At 33.0% G+C, this 25030-nt stretch overlaps 1 protein-coding gene across 5 annotated transcripts in view; it reads right to left on the bottom strand.

Annotated features, from left to right (window-relative positions):
• PPP3CB (protein phosphatase 3 catalytic subunit beta) overlaps positions 1-25030 on the bottom strand; it is a 43614-nt gene that overhangs the window by 7322 nt on the left and 11262 nt on the right. For 3 of the 5 annotated variants that reach the window (XM_006218988.2, XM_015251801.2, XM_072971328.1), the window contains 11 exons: positions 24480-24680; positions 23653-23777; positions 21023-21134; positions 19041-19186; positions 18637-18776; positions 18455-18532; positions 18256-18350; positions 15432-15557; positions 8170-8247; positions 1462-1546; positions 603-700 (listed from right to left, as the gene is read on the bottom strand). In XM_006218988.2, the coding sequence (XP_006219050.2) occupies positions 603-700; positions 1462-1546; positions 8170-8247; positions 15432-15557; positions 18256-18350; positions 18455-18532; positions 18637-18776; positions 19041-19186; positions 21023-21134; positions 23653-23777; positions 24480-24680 (1284 nt within the window). Of the gene's footprint in view, positions 1-602; positions 701-1461; positions 1547-8169; positions 8248-15431; positions 15558-18255; positions 18351-18454; positions 18533-18636; positions 18777-19040; positions 19187-21022; positions 21135-23652; positions 23778-24479; positions 24681-25030 lie in introns of those variants that run through there. The other 2 variants (XM_006218989.3, XM_072971329.1) reach the window with 1 other exon arrangement.

The following is a 25030-nucleotide window of genomic DNA, read 5'->3' as shown; positions in this document are numbered from 1 at the left end:
TCAATTATACATAGAACATTTGACAAACACCACAGAAAACAAACTTTGGCATCATTTCCCAGGGTACAAAACCTTGCACAAATCTTTTGGCAAGTGAAGTGCATAAGTAATGTTCTGGGGCCCAAGCAGATTGTTAATTCTAAAATTAAGTATCTGAAAATATAAGCATAGTCTAATACAATTACATAAATTAAAAAAACTAAAAATAAGAAACGTGGAATTACATTTCCATTTTAGTAATGTGGATATCCTTGATTCACATTCTGAAATTGAGGCTTTAAAAAGAAAAGGGTGCATTAGACAAACGAGTAAATAAATATTTCAGACATTATGATATGAGTTACTCCCAGATCATTTCACGAAAATCTGAGAGACTGATCATTATTTTCAATTGAAAGGAACACCCATTCTATCAATTTTCGCTCCGGTCAGGTTATTAATCAGAGACTACCTATCATATATAGTATTCTGCCTGTGTCAGCTGCCAAGACAGGAACTAAAAAGCAGAAAGAATTCCCTGCATGCATTATGTGTACTGTTAGCAAAAGAGTGAGGTGTGCCCCAGTCCATCTGAGGCACAGCAAGTTGCATAACATCATTACCACTTTGTAGGGTCTGCCGTCCTCCAGCCAACACTCCACTAGGCAACATCCCTGTGGGAGTCAGGCCCTTGAGTGTCAGCACACTTTCACTCTCCTCCCTGTAGCAGAGAGAAGATAATAAACATCAGAGACTTCCAACAAGTTCCTAGTGTAAAAGAAGAGATGTGGCCCAGGTGTAGGCCATATATATAACTTAGGACATTCATTGCTATTATCCTATTTTATTCAATTCCAAGATATACATTTTTCTACATTCTAAATGTGTCATATATGAGGGTATGCCTTACAACTGAAACGTATATTGTTTCTCTTGAAAGTCTTTATTAAATACAGGGTGAGTCATCAGCAATGGGTATCATAAAATTGTGAAAATATAGTATTTCATGTGCTTTGAAGTTCAAATGTCTAATATAATCAGTTTTGCAAACAAATTATTGCAAACAAATTTTTGCAAAACACCCATTCCTGTGCCTCCATAAACTTGGTCTTCCTGAATTAACCCCAAGAAGACAATTGGTGGCTCCAGCAAAAGGGACTTCCCATATGGATGAGCAAGTTCATCAGGAACACTCTAAAAAGTGCCCCCTCCCTCTTATCCTGCTCTAATTTTCAAGGTGTAGATCTAACACTTTCATCACAGAAGGACAATAGATACCAAAGGTGAGTAAATAATCACAAGGGTCAAAAACACTAGTTTCAAAGGGACTTGTGTTCCCTTCCTAAACATGTAAATATGCAACTAACTTTATAGGAAGAATGCTACTGTATTGCTTTCAGATATTAAACAGGACATTGCTTGTAAAAGAGCACAATAAAACTAATTTCTGTAAAACAAATAATTGGGAAAATATATAATTACCTGAGAACAGAGAAGACTCTTGCCATCTTGCCAATTGCTCGAATTTTGTTTCTTATGATTTCTTTCCGGGCTGCAGCTGAACCTACTTTCAATGGAATAAATAGAAAGAAAGACTCAAGTTTAGGGCATCCACATCTGTACCATTCTATTAGCCTGTTCCACACTCATGTGAACCAACACCAAGCCCCCTGCCACCAGCTAGATGAACTCATGCCAAAAAGCTTCTCACTCCTTCAATGTTTAGCTCAGCACTGGTCTAGTACTGGGATCTGAATCAGATACAAATGAAAAGTAATCCACAAACTTGTATGACTCTCAGACTACTGACTAATCAGTAAAGCAGCAATGGGAAAGAAACTAGAGCCCAACCTGTATCACAAACCAGAGGACAAGAAAAAATGGTAATAATTCTATAGTCTGTTTAATTCTCATGAGAGCCTATGGCATGCAGACTAACAGACAAGAACTGGTAATAGCCTACAGCCTTCTGTTTGATTATCAAAAAGCCTTTGACATGCAGGCTGGAAATATCCCATCAGACTACAACAAAGTAAGTTTCCTTGCTCTAAGTTGGTCTGAAAACAATGATATGAAGCAATTACTGGACAGGTGACTCAGAACTAAGGACCATATCAGCATTTTAACAACGCACATCTCAACCTCATGGACTAGGTGTCCTCTATGGTCATGCAAATATATACAAGTTCTTACATTCCTAGGTGAGTATGACACAAGGAGAGTGAGCAATGTGAAAAACTCTCCCAAAAACTAAAGGATCACTAATGCTTCATCTCCAAAGGGTTAGCTGTGCTGCTTTTGTGATACAAAAGAGAATGTACCAAAATAACAGAATCTTTGGCTGAAGAAAGACTCATAGGTTGTATCTTCCTTCCCTTGGCCTCCAGAAAGAACAACAATCTCTGTCCTGTTACCTCATATATAGCAACTAGAATCATTCTGGACCCAAGAGTGTGGTTCCTTAGAACTGTGCTTCAACATGATGAAAAACACACATATAGAAGCACTGCGGTTGAGGAGAAGGTTAAGGAGAGGCTAAAGACACTACACCAAAAAGGGCCTGAGGTATACAGAGGTCTGAACAACCAAAAGTCTTCTCGGCTAGAGCATCTCACAATTTAAAATTCAAGCAGCCCACAAATACATATAACTAAAACCTAAGATGATGACTGGATCTTACTGCAAGGAAAAAGAAATCCAATTTCTAAGACGAAACAAAAGACACACTTTAAAGAAAACAGGCTCCACAACCATGTTTACGATACACCTCTAAGGGTAATATTAAGGGTTATCCCTCTAAGGGTAATACGATGAGCACTGAAGCTACAGCTTTTATAAGTCCAGAACTGTGTAGGCACCATGGCACTACACAGGTATTTTCAAGATGCCAAAAACATTACTTAAGAGTCTCAGAATCATTGAACATTAGAATTTGAAGAGACAGTAGAGATATTGCAAAGTTCAACTGCCTCATTTTATAGACAAACAAACTAAGTTTATTAAGTGTCTTGTTCAAGGACATAAGGTAAGTCTGATTCTCTTCAAATAAATTAATATAGATATTTTGTTTTAAAATTGACAGAATTTTAAAAATAGCAAAGCTGGGGAAGAGGAGTACGGGGATGGGGAGGAGGGCTGTAATGAGATACATTCATATTTTCAGCCTTAATTTATATGTATCTATAAAACCGAATGATATGTAAACTATACTGATTTCAAATTAAAAATTCACTGGAATATAAAAACACTTTATAAATCAGGATTTTTAAATCAGTTTACAAACACATCATGCATAATATTAAAGTAAATGTCCACAGTAAAATTACTTTGGGGAATAAGACAGACAATCAAACACCCCTAGTCATGCAGGGAAAAGTACAAAACATTACAAATAAGCAAAAGAATGAAATTTTAAAACAAGAGGAATGAAAAAGAGGGAAAAATATTTCCATGCACAGAAAGACAGATATCTTGGAATATGACTTCTAAAAACATCAAATTCTAACTTAGATAAAACTTAAACTAAATTTGCACAAGGCCCAAGAGGACTCTGCATAAATATACTCAATGAATATGCTAACTTACATGGACATGAGGACAATTTATGAAGTCATATTTCAAAACAATGTTACTCTGTCTGGTCTGTACCTTTTTTATTGCCATATATGAGCCGTTCTTCAGATGGAGAGTCCAGAAAAAAGGAAGTGAATGATGGAGAAAAGGTGGTTGAGACAAATAAAAAGATAGAGATTTAACTTGGCAGTGGTACTGAAGAATGAATGTAGAAAGAAAGGGAGAAAAATGAAGGCCCTCATATTTGAAATTTGAAAAATGTAGTACTGTAGGATCTGGCAAATAAAAGAGGGATGCCACTGGGTAGAGCTCTAAAGGAAAGATTTCTTAAAAGATATGTGTTCAGAAGAAATTATGGATAGAATGACTATAATATTTGATGAAAGTAGACAAATTAGGGACAGAAAAAAAACACGTGAAAACACATAAGACTGATAAAAAGACTGTGCTAACAACAATCGCACATTTATATTAATACCCCTAAGGAAATGTGTCACTCATGGAAGTATGTTAAGTGAAAGGTAATGACACAAATGAGATACAAACTCATGTGGTTCTTCAAGGACACCAACATCTGCAAAATCTGTAGTATACACAGAGAAATGTAGGTAACTTTATAAACTACCTCAGTGGAAAACCTTACCCACTCCCAATTAAGGAAAGGCTAAGTCTCCCACACTCCATAATAACAAGAACACACAATTTCTTGAATCTGAGTTGCAGAACTTTTGCACATACTCAGGATCATCAGTATGTGCTGTCTGTTCCCAATCCAATCTGGGAATTTGAGGAACATCTTTTTGCAGAAATAGCAACAGATTGTTTTAAAGCAAGTAATAGTTCTAAGAGTAGGGAGCAGAGATGTTTCATTTGAGCTTTCCATTCTAATGCTGAGATACATGATTCTACTATAGGAAACGGCAAAGTTTTAGTTTAGTAAAACTATAACAATATGGATTATGTATTTCCTTTACCCAACTCAACACAAAAGATAAATAACTGAAAGATATAGTATGCATTCTAAATATCACAGGAATTAGTGTTCAAAAACTTTCTTTAATGATTACATAATACCTCTAAAAGGAAGGCTATGTGCATTTATACATGCAATATGTTTATGTAAATTTTTGCCTTTAAAAATAAACCCACATGTACATTACACAATACAGAATATCAAACTCCATCACTTAAAAAAAAAGTTATTTCTTTAACCAATTTCTGCCTTGAATACGCAAAAACTACTCCTTCCTTCCTGCCACTGGGAAATCTCCAATCCTACTCTCTCCCTTCCCCATTGAAAAGCTAAGCCCTTATTCTTCCTCCACAGCAATGCCCACCCCAACAAGTTTTCCATCTAAGCCAGATTTCTCCCCAGGCCCAGTCCATAGGATGGTTCTACTGCTGAGCAGGAAAAGGGGAAGGAGAAGACAGAAGGCATGTTATCGTGGTGAAAGGAAAAGAAGAAAAGACAGAGTTAAGGGGAAGAAATAAGGGAATATGAGTAAGAAAGGGAAACAAACCTAGTTCCAGTAGCTTTTCTCTATCTCATCCTAGTATCTCTCCTAAACTCCTCCCCTTTCCTCCATTCCTCAATTTTCTTTCTCCCTAAAACCACTCTCATTCCTCGATGCAAACTCCCAGACCCATATTCTTAAAATTTTCTTGGAGTACCTACTGTTAATACTTGATAGTGGAAGGGTGAAGAAATAAGGAGTAACTGCACCTGCCATGTTGGCAGTGAAGGAAGATCTATTTCAAGTATTCAAAGCTGGAACTCAGTGTATTTTCCCACAGAAACACTGTCATAATGATACTTACCAATTTTTTTAATTACTTAAGAGTGGGGAAGAATTTTCATTCTATTCCCTCAATCTATAGATGAGAAGATTCTGAGAAGTTAGGTGACTTCCTCAAGATTACACAGCTAGATATAATGGTAGCACCAAGACACCTGAACCATTGATCTTTTTCACTAAACTACACTTCCTCTTTAATGATCAAATTTGACTCATCCCTGGAGTGTAAAAATGAGAAAACAAGTGGATAAACAGCATTATCTATCATTGATAGGAAAAATGTTGATAAAATATATGAAAGCTAATTAGAATGAATATAATAAAACTTCATATTTATTCCTGGTTGAGTCCCCAGATATATTTAGTGTCTATCTTCAAATAAATCATCAGTATCTAAACCAAGTACTATATTAGACTTAAAAAGGAAACTTTTTTCCTTTTCACTATAGAGAAAGGACTAAAGCATCACATACCACTACTCCTATTTAACACACTATTAGCAATATTGATACAAATTTTTAAAGAAAAAGAAATAAAAATGTAGAAGTAAATAACAATATCAGCCTCATGCAAATGGAATATTTTTTAAAGTTAAGGAAAACAAAATAAAATTACCATTGGAAATAATTCTGCTGACCCAAGTTGCTGAATAAGATAAATACACAAATATATAATTCCTTTATACAGTTAGAAAATACGTTTAGAGCTACCAGTTGCAATACCAATAAGAATTTAAAACACTGAAGTACTAATTAAACTTGGTAATAAATTTTTTTCAAAAAAAACTATGTAATTTTAAATGGAATAATTTTATATTAAATATACTAAAGGGAATATTTACAGTAAATGAATGAATTATATAGAGCAAGAGATTTTGACTTTAGAACCTTAAATTTTTTTTACACTTCCTAGATTCAGATATAGATTTAATGTAATATCAATTAAAACTCCAACTAGATAAATTAATAGAAAACTAAAAAAAATTGGTGGGATATGTACAAAAATTATTTCAATCATTATATCAATATCTGTAACATTATGATGTAGGTACTATTACCTTTATTTTGAAGACAAGAAAACTGAGGCTCAGAAAGGTTAAGTAACTTGCCTGAGATCACATAGCCACTATGAGGAACTAGAATCTGAACCTCGACCTAGTCTTACAACAGTAGTATCAGAATAGGTAAAAGAAATATTTAATTATAATACTTAAAACTTTTATGGAAAAGACAGATATGATAAAATATGTAACAACTAAAAACTTCTACACAAACATCAAAAGGAGAATTAAAATAGGGAAAAATAAATATTACTCATTAAAGCTTATTATCCAAATCAAAAAAGAACTGATATATGTAATTTATTTCAGTTAACAAAACTATAAGCCAGAATAAAAGCACATCTCTGCCTGCCACCAACAGATGACAATAGCAGACACTAATATACAGTCACTTTGTACTTTCAACAAACGGACTTACAAATGATTAAGAATCAAATCTATTTGTAAGTAGAGAAATTTCTAAATAGTTTTTACTCAGATTTTACTTGGTAAATGGTCACTTGAGAGGGACAGTTTACAAAGTTGCGAAAGCAGTTATTTTCTTCCTTAACATCATTAAAATTCAAAGAAATGTAAATTAAACCAACTGTAATGTACTACTATATAGCCATCAAGCAAAGTAAGTCAAAATGACCAAAATCCAATTAGGTGGGCCTGTGGAGAAATAGGTCTATGGAATCACTACTGGAAACACTTCATATTGGTCCAGTTCTTCTCAAAGTTGTCTGGCAGTTCTGAGCTAAAATAATGAAACTAAAACTCTTGATATTCTTTAACTCTGTAACTCTCTTCAAGAAATTTATTCCAAAAAGGAATAAAAAAACTGTTGTACAAATATATTTATTGTATACTATTCATAATAAGAGTAATTTAAAGCAACCCAAATGCTACACAATATAAGATTAACTACGAAGATTTTGGTGTATTAATATACTTAGAAATATGTAGCTATCAAATTTCAGCACTATTAGACCATGTTTAATACATGGAAACATTTATATACTGGTTACAACTATGAAAAGTATGCTGCAACAAAGATGTGACGGGAATATGGAAGGAAATAGTTTTTAGCTTACAAATTGTCTACGTTTTTATTTATTCAATTAATTAAATATAAATAAATATTTAAATTTAAAAGTTTTAAATAAAAACTTCAAAACATAAAAATAAAAGGAATTTTGTTCCTATGGTATTAATTTATACTATAAATGCACATTAGGTACATAGGCTGGTTGGCTTACATTAGAACTAACAACCATGTATAACTCTGTTTCTGTGAAAAAAATGCTTTCTCAAACTAAACTAACAAGTGGTCTCTTAGTACACAACCACTCATAAGTTGGGAACAGCCTACTTTAGTTTTTGGAAGGAAGAAGTGACCACAATACTGGATGCAGGTATGTTTCTAATGCACTAAGAATACTGTACCTATGAAATAAAAAGCATTTTTATCCTCTCTTCTCTAAATAGTGTCCATATTCATGAAGAACCACATTCTTTTAGTACTTCAATTTCCTTTCCTTCTGTTCTTTCTTCCAAATTTCTCCTTTCTCAAAATTTATTTTCTTCCCCATACCAACAGAAAAAAAAAAATCACTAAAATTACTTTAAAATCTTAAAATAAAACCTGAAAAAGTGACTTGTCACTTATCAAATAGCATAGCCATTTTAGAGGAATGACTATATTTTAGAGTATATTGAAGCTGGACAGTTAAAAGATATCATTTCACAACAAAAAAACAGTAAAATGAATAATCATACCATCAAACTGGTCTTCACCTTCAGTCATCAGTTCATCATCAGAGCAAATACTCAGAACATTTACCAACATCTCTGTCACTATTAAAAAAGAAACACAGTTACACATTAGCTGACCATAGTCAACTGTCTATATGTATACAGGACAACTCTTCGTATAAATGGCCAAATGATTTTCACCCAAGAACACTAACATATTCTGATAGCAAAAATGATGAAATTAAAAGTTATAAAGGTTTTCAAAATGAAAGAAATTCAATGGCTAAGAAGTCTGCGACAGATTCTTTATGGAGTAAGTTTCCAGGCCTCTCAGAAAAAAAAAATGCTCCATAGGGATAAGAACAGAGATAAATCACACCTAGATATACACATTTAAATTCTTCACTTATGGATATAGGAAAAGGAGTAAGGAAAAACCATGGCACAGTTCTACTGTTTCAAAAAGTCCTAGGATTCAGTCATTTTAAAAACTAGCTCCAGTAACTCCCCTGGCACTTAATTCTTAAGATTACTAATGACTATCTAACAATTGGAGCCCATGGTTCTTTCTTAGGCTTAATCCTCCTTCACCATTCTACATATTTTTGCCTTCTCTTTTCCCCTGGATTCTAGGATTCTACCCGTCTGGGTTTTCTACCTTGTAGACTATTTCACCTCAAAATCTGGATATTCTCTAGGTTCTATCTGCAGTCTTGTTCTTTTCATATGTTTAACCTCTTGGTAATTCCATCCATTACTGCCAGTCTTGACCTCTCCTTCAAACTCTGGACTTCCTGGTTGGTTTTATTGTCAACTGTCTTAGACTGGCTTTGTTGTTGTTTTACTTTTTTGGAGGTGAGGGGGTAATCAGGTTGGTTTGTTTGTTCATTTTAGAGAAAGTCCTGGGGATTGAACCTTGGACCTCATGTGTGCTGAGGGCTCACTCTACCACTTGAGCTATACTCTCCCCTAGACTATTTGTATACTGTCTGTTTCCTCTACTCGAATGAAAGCTTCATAAGAACAGAGTGTTGTTGTGTTTACCACTGTATCACCAGAGCCTACAGTACGATGTCAAGCACAGGACAGGTATTCAATAAGCATCTGACAAATGAGTAAATAACAAAAGGAAGATATAAACAAACTTCAATTAATAAAAATGCCTGTTGAATATTAGCCCCCAGATGTCTGATGGCATCTAAAAATAAACTCATCCAAAACAAAGTTCAATACTGCCCCTATTATTTCTCCTATAAATATATTAATAGCACACCACGTCAGGCACTGTGCTAAAGCTCTAGGATTCAGGTATAAAAGGTCCAATTTCTACCCTCCAAAAGCTTACTAACTACTGAAGGAGATAGATATAGATATAGATATATATATATCTCACAAAAAAGTGATGAGCACTATGCTCTAAGTATGCAGAGATATGCAAAAGACCTGCTGAAGAAAGGAAGGCTTTTGGTAGAAGAATCATAAAGTAGAAGTTTGCCAGGTGGAGAGGGCAGATAGAAGTTAGAAAAAGTAGTCATACAGATCAGTGGAATAGAATTGAGAGTCCAAAAACAAAACCTCACATTTAATGTCAACTGATTTCAATAAGGGTGTCAAAACAACTCAGTGAGGAAAGAACAGTCTTTTTAACAAATGGTGCTGGGACAACTAGTAGCCACAAACAAAAGAATGAAGTCAGACCCATCATTTCACACCATGGACTCACCATTTCACACCATACATACTCACAAAAATTAAGTCAAAAAGGATCAAAGATCTAAATGTAGGAACTAAAGCTATAAAATTTTTAGGAAAAAAAGGGTAAATCTTCATGAGCTTGGCAATGGTTTCTTAAACATGACACAAAAGCATAAGCAACAAAAGAAAAAATAAATAAGACTTCATCAAAATGAAAAACTCTCATGCTTCAAAGAACACCACCAAGAAAGTGAAAAGAATCCTTAGAATAGGAGAAAATACTTGCAAATCATATATCTGATATGGGTCTTACACCTACACTATATAAAGAGCTCTTACAACTAAGTAATAAAAAGACAACTCATTCAAAAATGAATAAAGGACTTAAATAAACATTTCTTCAAAGAAGATATGCCAATGGCCCACAAGCACATGAAAATATACTCAATAGCATTATTCATTAGGGAAATGATTTACAACTTTATATCCAGTATGACAGCTACAATAAAAAAAATGATATATAATTTAAAAGATACATAATAACAAGTGTTGGCAAGGATATGGAAAAACTGGAAACATTATACACTTCTGGTGGGACTGTAAAATGACATAGCTGCTTTGGAAAACAGTTTGGCAGGTCTTCAAAAGGTTAAACACAAAATTATCAGTATGACCCAGCAATTCTACTCCCAGTTATATACCTAAGAAAAATGAAAATATATTGTACAGGAATGTTCATTGCAGCGTTAGTTACAGTAGTCAAAAAGTAGAAAAAAACAAATGTCCATCAGCTGATGAATGAACAAAACATGGTATATCCATACAATAGAATATTATTTAGTCATAAAAAAGAATGAAGTACTGATTCATGTTACAACATGAATAAACCTTGAAAACATTATGGAAAGAAGCCAGTCACAAAAGACTACATATCGCTTAATTCCATTTATATGAAATATCCAGAACAGGAAAATCTATGGAAACAGTAAGTAGATTAGTGGTTGCGAAAGATTGGAAAGAATATGTGAAGGGATCTAGGGAGTGACTACTAATGAAGACAAGGTTTCTTTGGGAGGATGATAAAAATGTTTCAAAACTGATTGCAGTGACCGATGCACAACCTTGAATATACTAAACACCACTGAATCATACAATCTAATTGTATGGTATTTGAATTGTATCTCAATAAAGCTGTTATGAAAAAAATAGAGAAAAAGTATGAAACTTAAAGAGCAGCAGCACATTCAAGAAATTGGCTGTGCTGTTTCATAGCTGAAACATAGAGAATGTGAAACAGAAAGACAAGAAATGAGGCTGAAGAAAGTAGGGAGGGTCCAAAGACCTATGTGGCAGGTTAAGGTTTATCTAAGCCATTTATGGATACTAAACAGTAGCTTTAAAGTGTATAGTACTTTTCATCTAGAAGCTTAGCTGTGAAGGAAGTCAAGAGAGTCACGGCATAGAAGTAGCCAGTGAAAAGGTATCAGACAGGGGAAATGTTATTTATTTTTTATTTAAAGATCAGATAGTTTTGAACAATTTATAAAAGAGTTTAGTAGAGACAGTTTGAAGATACCAAGGACTTAACAAATGAAATAAGTTTCCTGAAAAAGCAGAAGAAGAATGGAATCTAAGGACAAGTTAGAAAGGCTAGCCTGGATGGAAGGGTCACTTCTTCAACAGGATAAAAATTCAAGATGAATGCAGTTTATAAAGCAGGGAGGGGAACAGTAAGTAGAGAAAGCTCCCATTGGTGGAATGTGCTTTCTCTGAGAGTAAGGGAAGTGGCTGAAAAAAGAAAATGTTTAAGAAAAAAAGATGAAATTTTAGAACGTATCTTAAGGGAAATAGTGAAGAAGCAGACTAATGACATAAAAGATGTTTGGGTACTATTGAGAGCCAATGCTAGAAGTCAAAGGGTGGTACCAAATCATAAGGCTGTATAAATATCTATAGCAGTGATCTACATCTTGACAGTAAAAATGGAGAAAATGAATGGTTAGACTTTACTGGCTAAGATTTATAGGACAAACAAAGAAAAACAGAGAGTTTGGGGTGTGTTAAGAAGAGAGGCAAGGAGAAATCTAATAAGAAAATGACATGGTTAAGGGCCTACAAATCCCAATGAAGATGAAGAGCAGCTATAACTGGAGTGAGGGGTTGCTAGAACAACAGGGGTTTTCATCAGAGTGTTAAAGACAATCATTACCAGACTCAAACTCTCCACATTATATTTAACCATTCCCTCCTCTTAAGCAATGCAATCTTGTTAAGTCTCACCAATTCTACTTTTACAGTTCTCGTGGTTCTCTCCTGCTCTCCATTTCTAATGCTACTAGGATTTCATTACCTTTCCACTAGATTCGTTTTTTTTAATTATTTATTTATTCATTTATTTATGGGAGGAGAGATCATTGGGTCTACTTATTAATTTATTATTAGTTTTTTTTTTTAATGGAGGTACTGGGGATTGAACCCAGGACCTCACGCATGCTAAACACGTGCTCTACCATTTGAGCTGTATCTTCCCCTCCTCCACTAGATTCTTGATATAGCTTTATAACAGGTCTCCTAACCTCTAGTCTTCCTTCTAGTTCATTTCACCAGAGTAATTTTTCTAAATGACTATTGTGGTCATACTCTGTTGCAGTTGTTTCCCACTATTTATCAAAGTTCCAGATTATCTCTGTATGTCATCAAGAACCTCGTGATCTAACCCTGACTTAACTTTTCATTCTTTTTCTACTACTGCCCTTCAAACTGAACCCCTCAACATTTGTCAGTTTCTTGCTTTCAGACTCTGGCTTGGGAAGCTTTATCATCTAGAATTCTCTTGCCCATAACAACTCTACCATTACTTATATCCCTCTGACAGATAAATTCCCTCTCTTCTATTAATTTCTATAAAACTATGCTTGTCTTGGCGTACTTACCGCATAACATTTTATCATTATTTATGTATGTTAAGTCCCCACTAATCTGCAGAGACCCATATCTTACTTATATTTTTCTATCCTTAACCTTGAATAAAACAGACTTTCAAAAAAATCTAGTAGATGAATAAATCTTACGTGTATGACCTTCTATGGAAGGTCACACCATTTTGGACTGCCTGGAACAGAGGTTCTTAAATTGGGGCCAATAAACCTGAGGTGGGTTACCAATCCACTTCAGATCTCTGAGCAACCTCAAAATGTTATGTGTATGTACAGACTTTACATATATCTCACACATGAAATTTTCTGGGGCAAAAGTCCATAACTTTTATCTAATTCTCAAAAGGGTTTTGTTTAAGAAATTAATAAATGTTTTTGTGTACTTTAGTTTTTTTTTTTTAAAAAAGAGTCAATCTTTGAGATTGATCCTTAAATATTTATAGATACAAAAAAAAAACAGCTGAGATTTGATTCAAAATAATTTAGATGTAGGGCAGGGAACAGTGTCTAGGGATATAAATGACACAGTATTGGCCATGATTTGATAACTATCAAAGCTGAGTAACTGATACATAAGAATTCACTGTATTATTCATTCTACTTTTGTATATGCTGCAAATTCTACGAGTTTTCTTTTTATGAAATAAAAAGCCCCCAAAAGGCTAAAAAACACTACTTTCATCTAACTTTAGGGTTAAGCCAACCTGTAAGGAAGCTTTTGGCTTAGGTTAGTTTCTTCCCAGGGACTAGACCAGAGTCAAACTAACTTTTTTGATATGGAATCAAATGAAGTATCATTTGCTGATTTTCACACCAAAAGAAAATTTTCATTAACATGAAGAAGTAATTAGGCTATCTAAAAAGCTAACCTGTATTAAAATGGAAAAATATGCAAACAGTTTGAGAAAATTTTCTTACTGTGCTCAACATTGGTTAGGATTCTACTTGTGTATACTGTAGACTGTGTATACTGTATACTGTTAGGATTCTACTTATGTCTACTTGTGTATACTGTTAAATCTGAGCTTATTTTTAGAAAGATGTGAATAATTTACAGAAGATCCACAGAAAAACAACAAAAATGGTCAAAAGGTTTAAATACTTCCTCACAATAGCTAAAATGACTTACAGTGGCAAAAAAGAACAAAAGCTTAACTTAGTAGCAGACTTCAAATGTAAGATCCGTGATAGAAACCCACAGTTCTTCACTTATGAGAGATCCACAGAAACTAGATTACATTTTGTCATCTCTCAAAAGGAATTAGACTACACGATTTTAAGTTCACTATGAGATCTAAAATTCTATGATGTGCTGGTTTCTGACAGGTGCATTAGTTGCATTAGTTGAGAAAACTTATTATCTTGTACGTATTTCCTTGTTTAAATACTCATAGCATAAACAATTACATTAGGTATAATGAAATACTTCCTTTTGGTTGAGGCATCAGAAAATCAAATTAGAAATGTCCATTTTCCTCCTATTTTATTTTCCTTCCTCTGCCCTCCCCCTGCCCTGCCCCTCATATTATATTAAAATAGTGAGTTGTAGTCCAGCCTGGAGGCAGGACGAATTCTTAAATTCCCTTTAGCCTGATGATGCTATGATTGAACTATTTCTCATATACCAAAGATAGAAGGTTATAAGCGTAATATATCCCATGCACCTAAGCCCTTTACTGGCCCCCTTCTCAAATGCTAAAGTGGGTAATTCTATCTCCATACTAACTTAATGCTGACCTAATGAAGACCAGAGGCAATACACAGTTTTAGTATTAACTCTGAATTTTAGGAACAAAAATTGCCTTGGCAGAAGTAACATATCTCAAACAGAAAGGAACATTTTGTAACATATAAGGGGTGAAAAAAAATAGAGAGGGATACAGAACAAAATGTTTTACAATCATGTCTGTACTTTCATACTCTTGTATTCCACATATGGAAACTGAGGCATTGCCTTGTGGGAAAATTAACACTAAAATGGAAAGCAAAGAATATGATAAAGTAAGGAAATCTTAAGTGCTCTATAAAACTAAAATAAAATACAGAAACAAAATTTCTTAAATAGCATTTGTTTTCTTAAAAAGCTTATTAAGTATATACTAATAGAAATCTCTCTAAATTATCAGAAAAGCATTACCACTAAAGTTGTTTAAATATTTTTCATATAGGAGAAGTATTAGGCCAGAACCTGAATTTCTCTTTATCATTTTTCAGAGACTACAGAACTGTTACAAAATGACTAACAATGCCCAAAATAAGGATTATTAAATTCTCCTATGAATTGCCATGACATCCCCAAAACTGATGTTAGAATATGGAAAAGTGTCCATTCCAAAGCAAAGCTATCCATCTACTCCTTCATAAATGATTTAAGCTAAAGAAAAAAAGAAAGAAAACCCAACAGCTGAAGACAACATTAGGCTATTTATAGGTCTTCTCCCAGTACCCCAGACACCCTCACATGGGGGCTGTAAACAGCTAACTAAAATATCTTTGAGGCTCCCATACACACACCCACTGACACAAGTAAAGCTGTACCCACGGTGAAAGTAGACTTCAGCTTCCTTTAGCAAGTTGTACGTGCCTGAAGTAGTAAACTGGAGTAAATGTAACAGCAATAAAACAATTATTTATTTTTCTTAATAAAAATTATACCTTTTTCTCCAACAAATGGTAAAGACCATGTGAAGACATCCATAAAATTGGGCAACCAGTAAGGATGTGGAGAACAGTTAAACTGTCGAATATTCATCACATTATTTTCATACTTTAATACAGCAGCTGCAAGGTAAGTTTGAATGTCAGTGTAACAATTTGTCTTTAGCTCCAAAAGTCTATAAAACACATAAAAGCAGAGAAATATCTTTTTAAAGGGGTGGGGAATCAAGGAGTGACTGGAATAAGGGCTAGTAAAGGGAAGTAGGAACTAATTTTTAGCAGTAATTCTTTTTAAAACATACTTCTATATAGAGCATTGTCAGATCTTCACTTGTTATTACTAATGAAATTTCCAGATTCTTTCCAGAATACTTGTTTTACTTTATAATCCAATGACAAACATGCAATTTTACTAAATCCAAAATTGTGAAAACTCAATTTTTAGAGGAAACAGAGAATGGTAATGAGCAATTTTCTAGGTTTAAAAGTTCATACAAATTGGAGGAATTTAAGAGGGTCTTTTTAGTTGCAGGCAACCTAAAAAGGACAGCTAAATGGAAATAAAGAGAAAAAAAGGCAAGAAAAAAAATCAATGTGGAATATTTTACTTATGAATGTATGAATGTATTTATTTCAGGTATTATGAGAAATCAAGTGAAACTACTAAAAAGAAACATTTTACTTCATTTAGAGAAAAATTCCATTAAAATATCAAAAGAGAAAATATTATAACGAAATGACCCAAAGGTAACGTACTCATCTCAATTTCAGGTATCTTTCCACTGTTTCGTAAGTTGATATAAATAACATCGTAAATAAACCTGACATAGATTTCTGTAACTGGTTATATTATTTTATAGAACACTGGGTTAGATGGACTAGATTCTAATCTAAGCTACAGCATATGCTAGCTGTGTAACAGTAAATTATTTAATTAATTAGTTTCTCATTTATAAAATAGAACTTATATGTCCACCTTGCCTACCTCAGAAGTTTAAGGTCAGAGAATGTATTTCACATGAAAGTACATTAAAGTATAAAATGCTTTGTAAATATTATAATAATTATGTGGTTACTTTTTTTTTCATTTTAATGAAAAGCACTGAAATGCAGATGCTACATTCCAAGATTTGGGATTCACCAGTAATGTTTGTTTCCCTTATAAAATTCCCATGAAATAGAAGTATTAGCCTCAGAAATTAAGGGCTGATATCAAGCTTTCAGCTTTAAAAAAGAGAGACAGAAAGAGAATCTAGAAAATTGCCTTCTGGATGGAATGAAACATTACAAATATACCCCATATCACGTAAGCACTCAAATCACTAACACTATGTACAAACTCAGAACTACCAAGAGACATTTGATTCTGACAAAACAGATTCAATGGTTTGAGTTTCTTTTCTGAGTACTAAGAAAAGTGATCCCTTAACCTACTTAGTCAAACTGACAAAGGACAACCAGTAAGGCAGTAATAAACTGAGCAAGGAACACCAGCTCCTTTAACACTGACAAGGAGAGGTTACAGTAAGAAAGTTAAATGAAGCAAGTCAATTCTGAGAATGGAGTCCAAACTTAGATATGTTTCTCTTCAAAAATGAAGCCACACTTCATTAGGTATCTTTACAGAAGTTCCAAAATTTATAAATCAAAATATAATTTAAAGGAATATTTCAGCACTGGCATAATCCTTGGAGGCTGCACTGATACTAGCTTCTAAAGATTAGCAAGCTGGTTAATGTCAATGGTATGGCTGTTTTGGTAATTTACATAGTATTGAGTTCTTAGTACATTCTGTATCAAAGTTACTATACAGCTTGCTCCTGTTTGATCTCAGACAAATGCTTTAATCTTCTATCACCTCCAATCTTCCGAAAACTCATATTCTGCTCCTCTTTTGAACTCACACTATGACCCATATTTAACAATGACCTCATTATATCCCTAAATGTTCTTAGAAGAATCTTTAACTTTCTGTTCTTTCCTCCTGGAAACTATGGCATAGTCAACTGAATTTCAGACATGTCAAGATAGAATAGGAGCTGGTTTCTTAATTTCCTCCTGTGAACATGTGAACTGCATAAACATACCCAAGCTCATCTTCAATGTCCTTGGCAAGATCCTTTGGTATTACCTCTAAATAAACTACGTTCAAAGTTAAAGGAAACCCAGTTACTACAGACCAAATATGGACAGAAGGAGGGAGAATGGAAACCACCAGAACAGAAAGTAAATTAAAAAGACATACGAGAAAAACAGTAAAAAGAAAGGAAAGGGAAAAATGAATTCCTGAATGGAGGTCAGATTGATTAATCAAAGGCTCAACTACACATCTTCATGGGGCAATGATAAGACTTTGGAGATAAAAGTAGGGAATAAGAAAGGGAAAGAACCTAGATCAGTGAACTTAAAACAAAAAACATAATAAACTAAACAGCTAGACAGTGCAAATACACGAAATGGTCAAAGCAGTAGCAGTAGCCTTATGCAAACAAGAAAACATTCCTTTGATTATAAGGGGAAAGATTTAAGAAAGGGGAGTTTGAGAAAATAATGTTTATTTTTTGACATACTTAACTCAGAGCATTCTTTTACAAGGCAGTTTTTGTGAATGACAAGTTGTGGAATGGTTACATATGACTTAAGTTTCACATTTTGGATTTTTATTTCTTGTTCTCTCCCCTCCCTTATATCTTATATTTTTTTATAATGAGATTTGGATAGTTACAGTTTTAAACAATACCCCTTTTCTATTATATTTTTTAAAAAATGAGTCATTTAAGATACTAAGTTGCTTAACAATTTTTTATCAACAACATCTTACCTTTATTATTGTAGACATCTAAGTAATTAGGTGCCGAAAAAATTGTTATTAATGAAGGGAACCCTGTAGTTTGACTTTTTCTGTACATTCTATAGCTGCAAAACAAATAGCTTAATATGCATCGTAAAGCATCAATCATGGTTACTAAGTTTGATTTGTACATAGGTGTTAATTTGGGTCAGGGAAACAGAATTCTTACCCTGCATCTTGAGCTTCATGAGCTCTAATAATCGATAACAAATTATTGTTTTGCAAAAATTCACACACTGCTGGATAGCTGTGGGGGGAAAAGAGTAAATTAAACAAAATAATGGTTTTCTATATGAAGCATATGCTATTTTAACAACTAAAATGTTATTAAACTGTGATATTTTTCCTTACTTATAAAAATAAGAACATCCTCGAACTGTATTATGACTAAAATGTTCCTGTGATTTTTCATTTCCAAAATCTTCAGAAGGATCGGACCATAACAAGTCACACATTGGTCCAAATGCAGGTGGCTCTTTGAATCTATCTAACTGTGAAAGAAAGAAAAGAAACAAAAAACAGAAATAATTTGTCAAAAAGTGAGAACAGAATGGACATAGGAAAGTGGTACCAACTTTGAATACTGTCCATACTACATTATTATGAATGGTTAGAAGATATTTCCTTAAAATATCAGCATATTAATTTTTACCATTACCTAATCTTGGCAGTGAAGAGAAGTTTGAAGCTTCTACTCTCTATCCAACAAAGTACTATAAATAGGAATCACCCTCAGAACGAAAATATACACTTACTCTCCTAATATCATCCAGTGTGTGTATTTCTGGCGAAAGTCCACCATGAACACAAAGAAATTGTTGATTTAAAAGTGCAGCAAGAGGCAGGCTATCAAAAGCTTCCATACAAGCTTCATAGACTCTTTCTGAATATTTAATTTTACCTAGAAAAATAAAAAAATTAAATAAGTGAAAATTATATAACTTGTTGATTATTTTAAAAATATAAATATATAATTGACTAATAAAAACCAAGGTAAGAAAACTATAGACATGGGAAACAGTCAAGTGGTGGCCAGGGCTTGAGAGTGGGTAAATGGCTGAGTATAAAAAGCAACACAGATGAATTAATGGAATGATAAAACTTTTCTGTATCATGACTGTGGTGCATTTGTCAAAACTCAGGACTAATCACCACAAAGAGTAAATTTTAGTGCATATAAATTTTTTTTTAAAGGCAAGCATCTTGCCCCATAAGAATCAATAAAGATAACCAATATTATTGGTCTCATGAAGACAAAATATTTGCTCTAAATTTGTTTTGGGTATGCAGCAGATAGTCATAAAATATTACTAAAAATAAATAAGTCAAATCTCTAAAATTAGCTCTTATAGGCCAAGTAAGGCAAAATTAGAACCATACTTAAAGGTATAATGGTGTCAATACTTTATTCTAAGAGTCAGTGACTACTTTGTTGTTACACGCAAGATCACTACATCATCACAACAAAACTCAAGGTCCATCCAATTAAAAAAAAGAAAAGAAAATATTTTATTCATATGTTGGAGGAACAGAGGGTTTCGTCTAGTCCAATTAAAAAAAAGAAAAGAAAATATTTTATTCATATGTTGGAGGAACAGAGGGTTTCCTCTAGTCTACAATGAGTGTCTAATAAGGGCAGTGAAGCAAGAAGCCAATATAACACAAGACAGACTACCAAACCAAACTGTCATCTATTTTTAAGTAGATATCATATACATTCTTTTGCTCCTTTATACCTTTAAATTCCTCTATATTTTGATTTTGGTGGGATTTTGGTGGATGGTTTGTTACTTACCTAAGGGGAAAAAAGAATTTAGTTCCTATTTCCCTTTTTAATATTGTAACATTCAAATATGATGAAGTCTATATCCAGCAACTAAAGGTTATAAACTGGTAGTCTGCTGACAGACCTGTTTTCCAACACCGTGGTTTAATAAAAATTTTAATATGACTGCTTTTAGGTCAAGTATGCACTTTCCAGGTTTCATCTTCTATTCATTTAGGATACCTACCTGATCCTTGAAGTTATATGAGCTTTCCACCTCTGCCAGTACCCATCACTAAACTTTCCTTCTGTTTTTGGAAGTCTCTGATCTTTATTGGATCATATTTTGAGTCTCAATAATTCTGAAATTATTTCTAATTTTAAATCTTAATTCGAAGACATGAATATTAACAAGTACACAGCTATGAGGTATGAAAAAAGGCCAAACACTGCTCTATACCATATGATTGCTTACAGCTATTAGATTACCACTGCAATAATAACTTAAGAGAGAAATGAGGTAAACATTGTTGGTTAAGACCTTCAATTCATTAATAGTGTGTTTATAACAACCTATAACAATGACAGGGTAAATAATTCATTAAGAATTTTCATGGGAATGTCTCAATATCGGGGGACAGAAATCTCCAATGCAACATTTTTTCTTTTGGTTTTTATTCTACCTATTAAAAAAATAATTCTAACACAAAAACTATATTCAAAACTGTTCCTAAGTACATCTGTAAAAATCAAACCTAGCAGGAAATTATTTATATAAAAACATCTGAATAAAATTAAACACTAGAACACTAAAAAAACACTAAACTCTAGACAATCTTCCTCAAAGCTTTACATGTTTGGACACAAAATCTCTTCCTAAATGTTGCACTGTAAAGTCTTCAAACTCTTACTACCCACATCACTCCAAAAGAATACAGAGGAAGTGAAAATATTTCTCATGGTAGTACTCACATTCCTGCTTAAAGGTAAAATATTCAGTAAGGTGTCTGCATTCATGGTTGCCTCTCAGAAGAAATAATGTGCTTGGGTATAGAATCTTCAGGACCCATAAATATAAGACACACTACAAAAGAAAATGTCACCAGTGAATTAATCTTATATTTTTGTTTACCCTAGTTGTTTGATCCTTGCTTCTTTTTCTCTAACCCTATTACTCTTACAATTTCTATTACTCTTTATCTTTTTCTCTTTGTCCTTTACTAAAATAAATATAAGCTCCATGAAATTAGGAACTTTGTCATCTTATTCAACTTTTGATTCTCCACTCCTAGAAATTACCTAGTAAATAGCAGAAGAGCAATAAATATTTGTTGAATAAATAATCTATTTAATTACTTTAGATTTACAGACTTTTTGCTGTAAAAAACACTAGCAGATTGGTCTCCTCCTGAGGTATACCAATAAATAAAACAACAATAATGTCAAAAATAATAGCAGCTAACATTTATTGAGTGCTTACAATGTGCCAAGCACTATATACTTAATCCCTCTCATTTATTCCTCAAACAACCCTAAGAAGTACGTAATATTATCTCTATTTTACAAATGAGGAAACTGAAGCAAAGAGCTTAAGTAACTTGTCTGAAATCACAAAACCTATGAGTAATGGAGATAGGATTCTGATCCTCTCATCTTAAGCATTATGACATGCTGTCTAATGAAGGGAATAGCCATGTTTTATGTTTATTTGGTTGATTATGAATGTTGACTTACATAATGTAGGTGCTTATTATCTAAACTGATTCAAAAAAAAGTATAATTTTTTAAATAAAAAAGAATATTAAAACAGTACAGCAGCTATTTTTCTCTAAATAGATAACATAAGACAGATACACATTTTACTTATTTGGTTAAAAGCTTATTTCACATAGAAATAAGCTTGGTTTACATAATTATATACAAAAAGAAAAAACAAACTTTATTTTTAACAAGTTAAGGTATATTGAAATGTGTAACAATTCACATTTTCATTTTATTCACATAAAAAAAATTAAAGGGAAATACTTATTAAACACTTTGCTTATTTTCTTTGTTATTTTCCTTATATAACAATAAAATATATTTTAAAAATCAGCTACAAAACCTCTAAAACAAAAACATACTCAGTTACCAACTAAGCTTCCTAAAATTGTTTATTTTATTATTTCTGTCAAGGCCCCTGATCTTTTTGTTTAAGAAGGGCCATTTTCTGGTTTTCTTGAAGCCTGAAGGGAATATTGAGGGCCTGATGATGAAACTCTGAAAGAAAGGAAGAACTGAGATAATAAAATTCCCAAGGGAATTCAGGTGGACAGAGCCCTAGGCTTCCTTCCCCACTAAGGATCCTAGCATACCACAAAAAAGAGGCTGAAAACACTGGAGAAGGAGATTCACCAGATAAGGATTCAATATCTAGTGAGGGAGGTGGTTAATAGCCTAGGATTAGAGTCAGACTGCTTAGCTCAACCACTTACTAACAGCGTAACCTTGAGCAAATTATTTAACCTCTCCAAGCTCAGCACCTTCATAAGGCGAATAAAATAACAGTACTTACCTCATAATATTGTTGTGAAGATTAACTAGTGTGGGTTAAGTGCTTCAAACATGCTTGAAACAAGTTAAATGCTAATACATATCTGTAAAGCTTTTACCCAGCAATTTTACCTCTAAGAATTTGTCCTACAGAAATAACTGGGCAAGTAGACAAAGCTGTATAAATAACATGGCTCACTAAAAGCATCATTTGTAATGGCAAAAAACTGAGACCACCTTAAATGTCTAACTATAAGGACCTGATAAAATAAATTAACTGATTTGTTTAGTTGATGGACTATAATGCAGCTATTAAAAATGATGCTAGAAATTTATAACTATTGACCTGGAATGACATCACAGCACAGGGATTTATGAAAAAGTAAGTCACAGAACATTATAGTATGATCCCATTTCCATTTTTAAAAAAGAGAGAAAGATACACATATATTAGAAAATACAAATTGTTCTCTACTTAGCTTATTTTAATTTACATAATGAGAAAAGCAAAAGGAGCAAAAAGAACCATCTACTGTTAAGTGATAATAAACAGGTCATTTTAATGCCTCTTAAGTTTTTATAAAACAAATGAATACTGTCAGAATACATAAAGATTCTATATGATATACTTGGTCTTAATAGTTATAGGACAGACAGAAGCTCTAGGATTTAAGCAATAAAAGCTTTATAATATATTTCATTTAATCAGAAAAAATCCAATTAATCTTTTTTTCACATGGGTGAATGCCTTTAGGGGCAAGAGAGATAAACAGCACTAGCTCCTAGGGCCACTAGATAACAGGGCAGTAAAGACCCCTCAGTTTGCTTATAATTTCCACTGGGAAAAATGGCAATTATAATTATAAAACGTAATACAAAGAAAATTAAGATAATAATTTGCAAGAAAGAAGAGGAATAAATAGGAGTTTTACCTAAAAACTTCAGAATATGCAGAGGTATTAAAAAGAACCCAATACAGGTAATTTAAGGAACTTATTTTATTAGAAATAAATGGAAATCATCTATGATAACACTTAAAAGCAAATCAAATGACAGTATATGATTATTACCTCTATACTAAAATAACCTCTGTCCACATAATCACCAAGAAAAAGGTATCGTGTATTAGCAGGTGATCCTCCCACTTCAAAAAGTTTCATCAGATCAAAAAACTGGCCATGGATGTCACCACACACTGAAACAAGAAGATTATTAGATATGAAAAAAAAGCTTTGAAATAACAAGTTTTACTTAAATTCTAATTTATTTTACATAAGAGATAGTGTAAAATTCTATCAAGAAATGTCAGAGAAGGAAGTAATTAAAGAAGAGTCATGATAGGGATAATGTGTACTCAAGTGTTCATGTGCTCAAGATCTAGAACAAGATACAACAATAATGAAATCTGTAGCCAGTGACAAAATTTTCACCTAAGTTTATAAAGCTCCTCTTTAGGAAGCCACACATGTGTACCATAGGATGACAAAATTATAATGGTGGCAGTAAAATCTCTATTCTAACTCAGTATTTTCTGTTGAATTCTAAATGACCATTTTTGATATCTGATATGGTACTGAGGTATTTGCCCCTAATGACTGGGAGCAAAGTAAGTAAGTATTTGTTGAATCAAATTCAATTATGGCCAACACAACTGATGGAACCTTCACAAAAACATATTAGACTAACTTCTACACTCAAGATTATTTAGGATCATGTTTATTCATTGAAAATAGGCAAAAACTTTAAAAGTTACAGAAAATAATCTGGAAATTCAAGATAATGCCCACGTAATCTTAATTTAGTATACAATATGAATGAAGAGGAAACAGCTTTATATTTAGGCAACTAAATAATGGGGTAGTAAAGAAAATAATAACCAAAACATAAATAAGTGTACCTGTAATTGGAGCCTCTACTTCTATCATGGTTTTCTCTCTCCGAAGAATGGCAGCACCCTCATTGATAATTCTAAGTGCAATTTCTTCATCTACCCGACCTTCTTTTACTAAGTGGTTCTTCAGAACATCAACCCTGGGTATCCCATCCATATCAAATACTTCTTCAGATGTCAAGCGATGTGTTGGGGGGAAAGGGACAGCTGCAATTTTTTTAATTAATAAAAAATAAATCACTATTAATACATTAACATACAAACTAATCAATGGATCTAGGTAAATTAGAGTATAAACTGAAAAGCTGAAATTGTTTCTTCTTCATTTACTTGATACAGATGTTAATTTTTAAAAAGCTTTTAAAAAGAGTAGTCAAATTATACTTTGTAATAATCTATATATGACATGAGAATTATTAGGAAAATTAATTGTCTCACAAAATTAAAAGTTCTTTCAGGATAACTAAAGCTTTTTTTCTTTATACCAAAACACTTTTTGGCAGAACTCTCAAAGGATATTATACACTTTTCATCTTAAATGAAATACAATAAATATA

The sequence above is a fragment of the Vicugna pacos genome, chromosome 11 (genome assembly GCF_048564905.1).
Source record: "Vicugna pacos chromosome 11, VicPac4, whole genome shotgun sequence".
Lineage (NCBI taxonomy): Eukaryota > Metazoa > Chordata > Mammalia > Artiodactyla > Camelidae > Vicugna > Vicugna pacos.
This window is presented reverse-complemented; position numbering and strand designations above follow the sequence as displayed.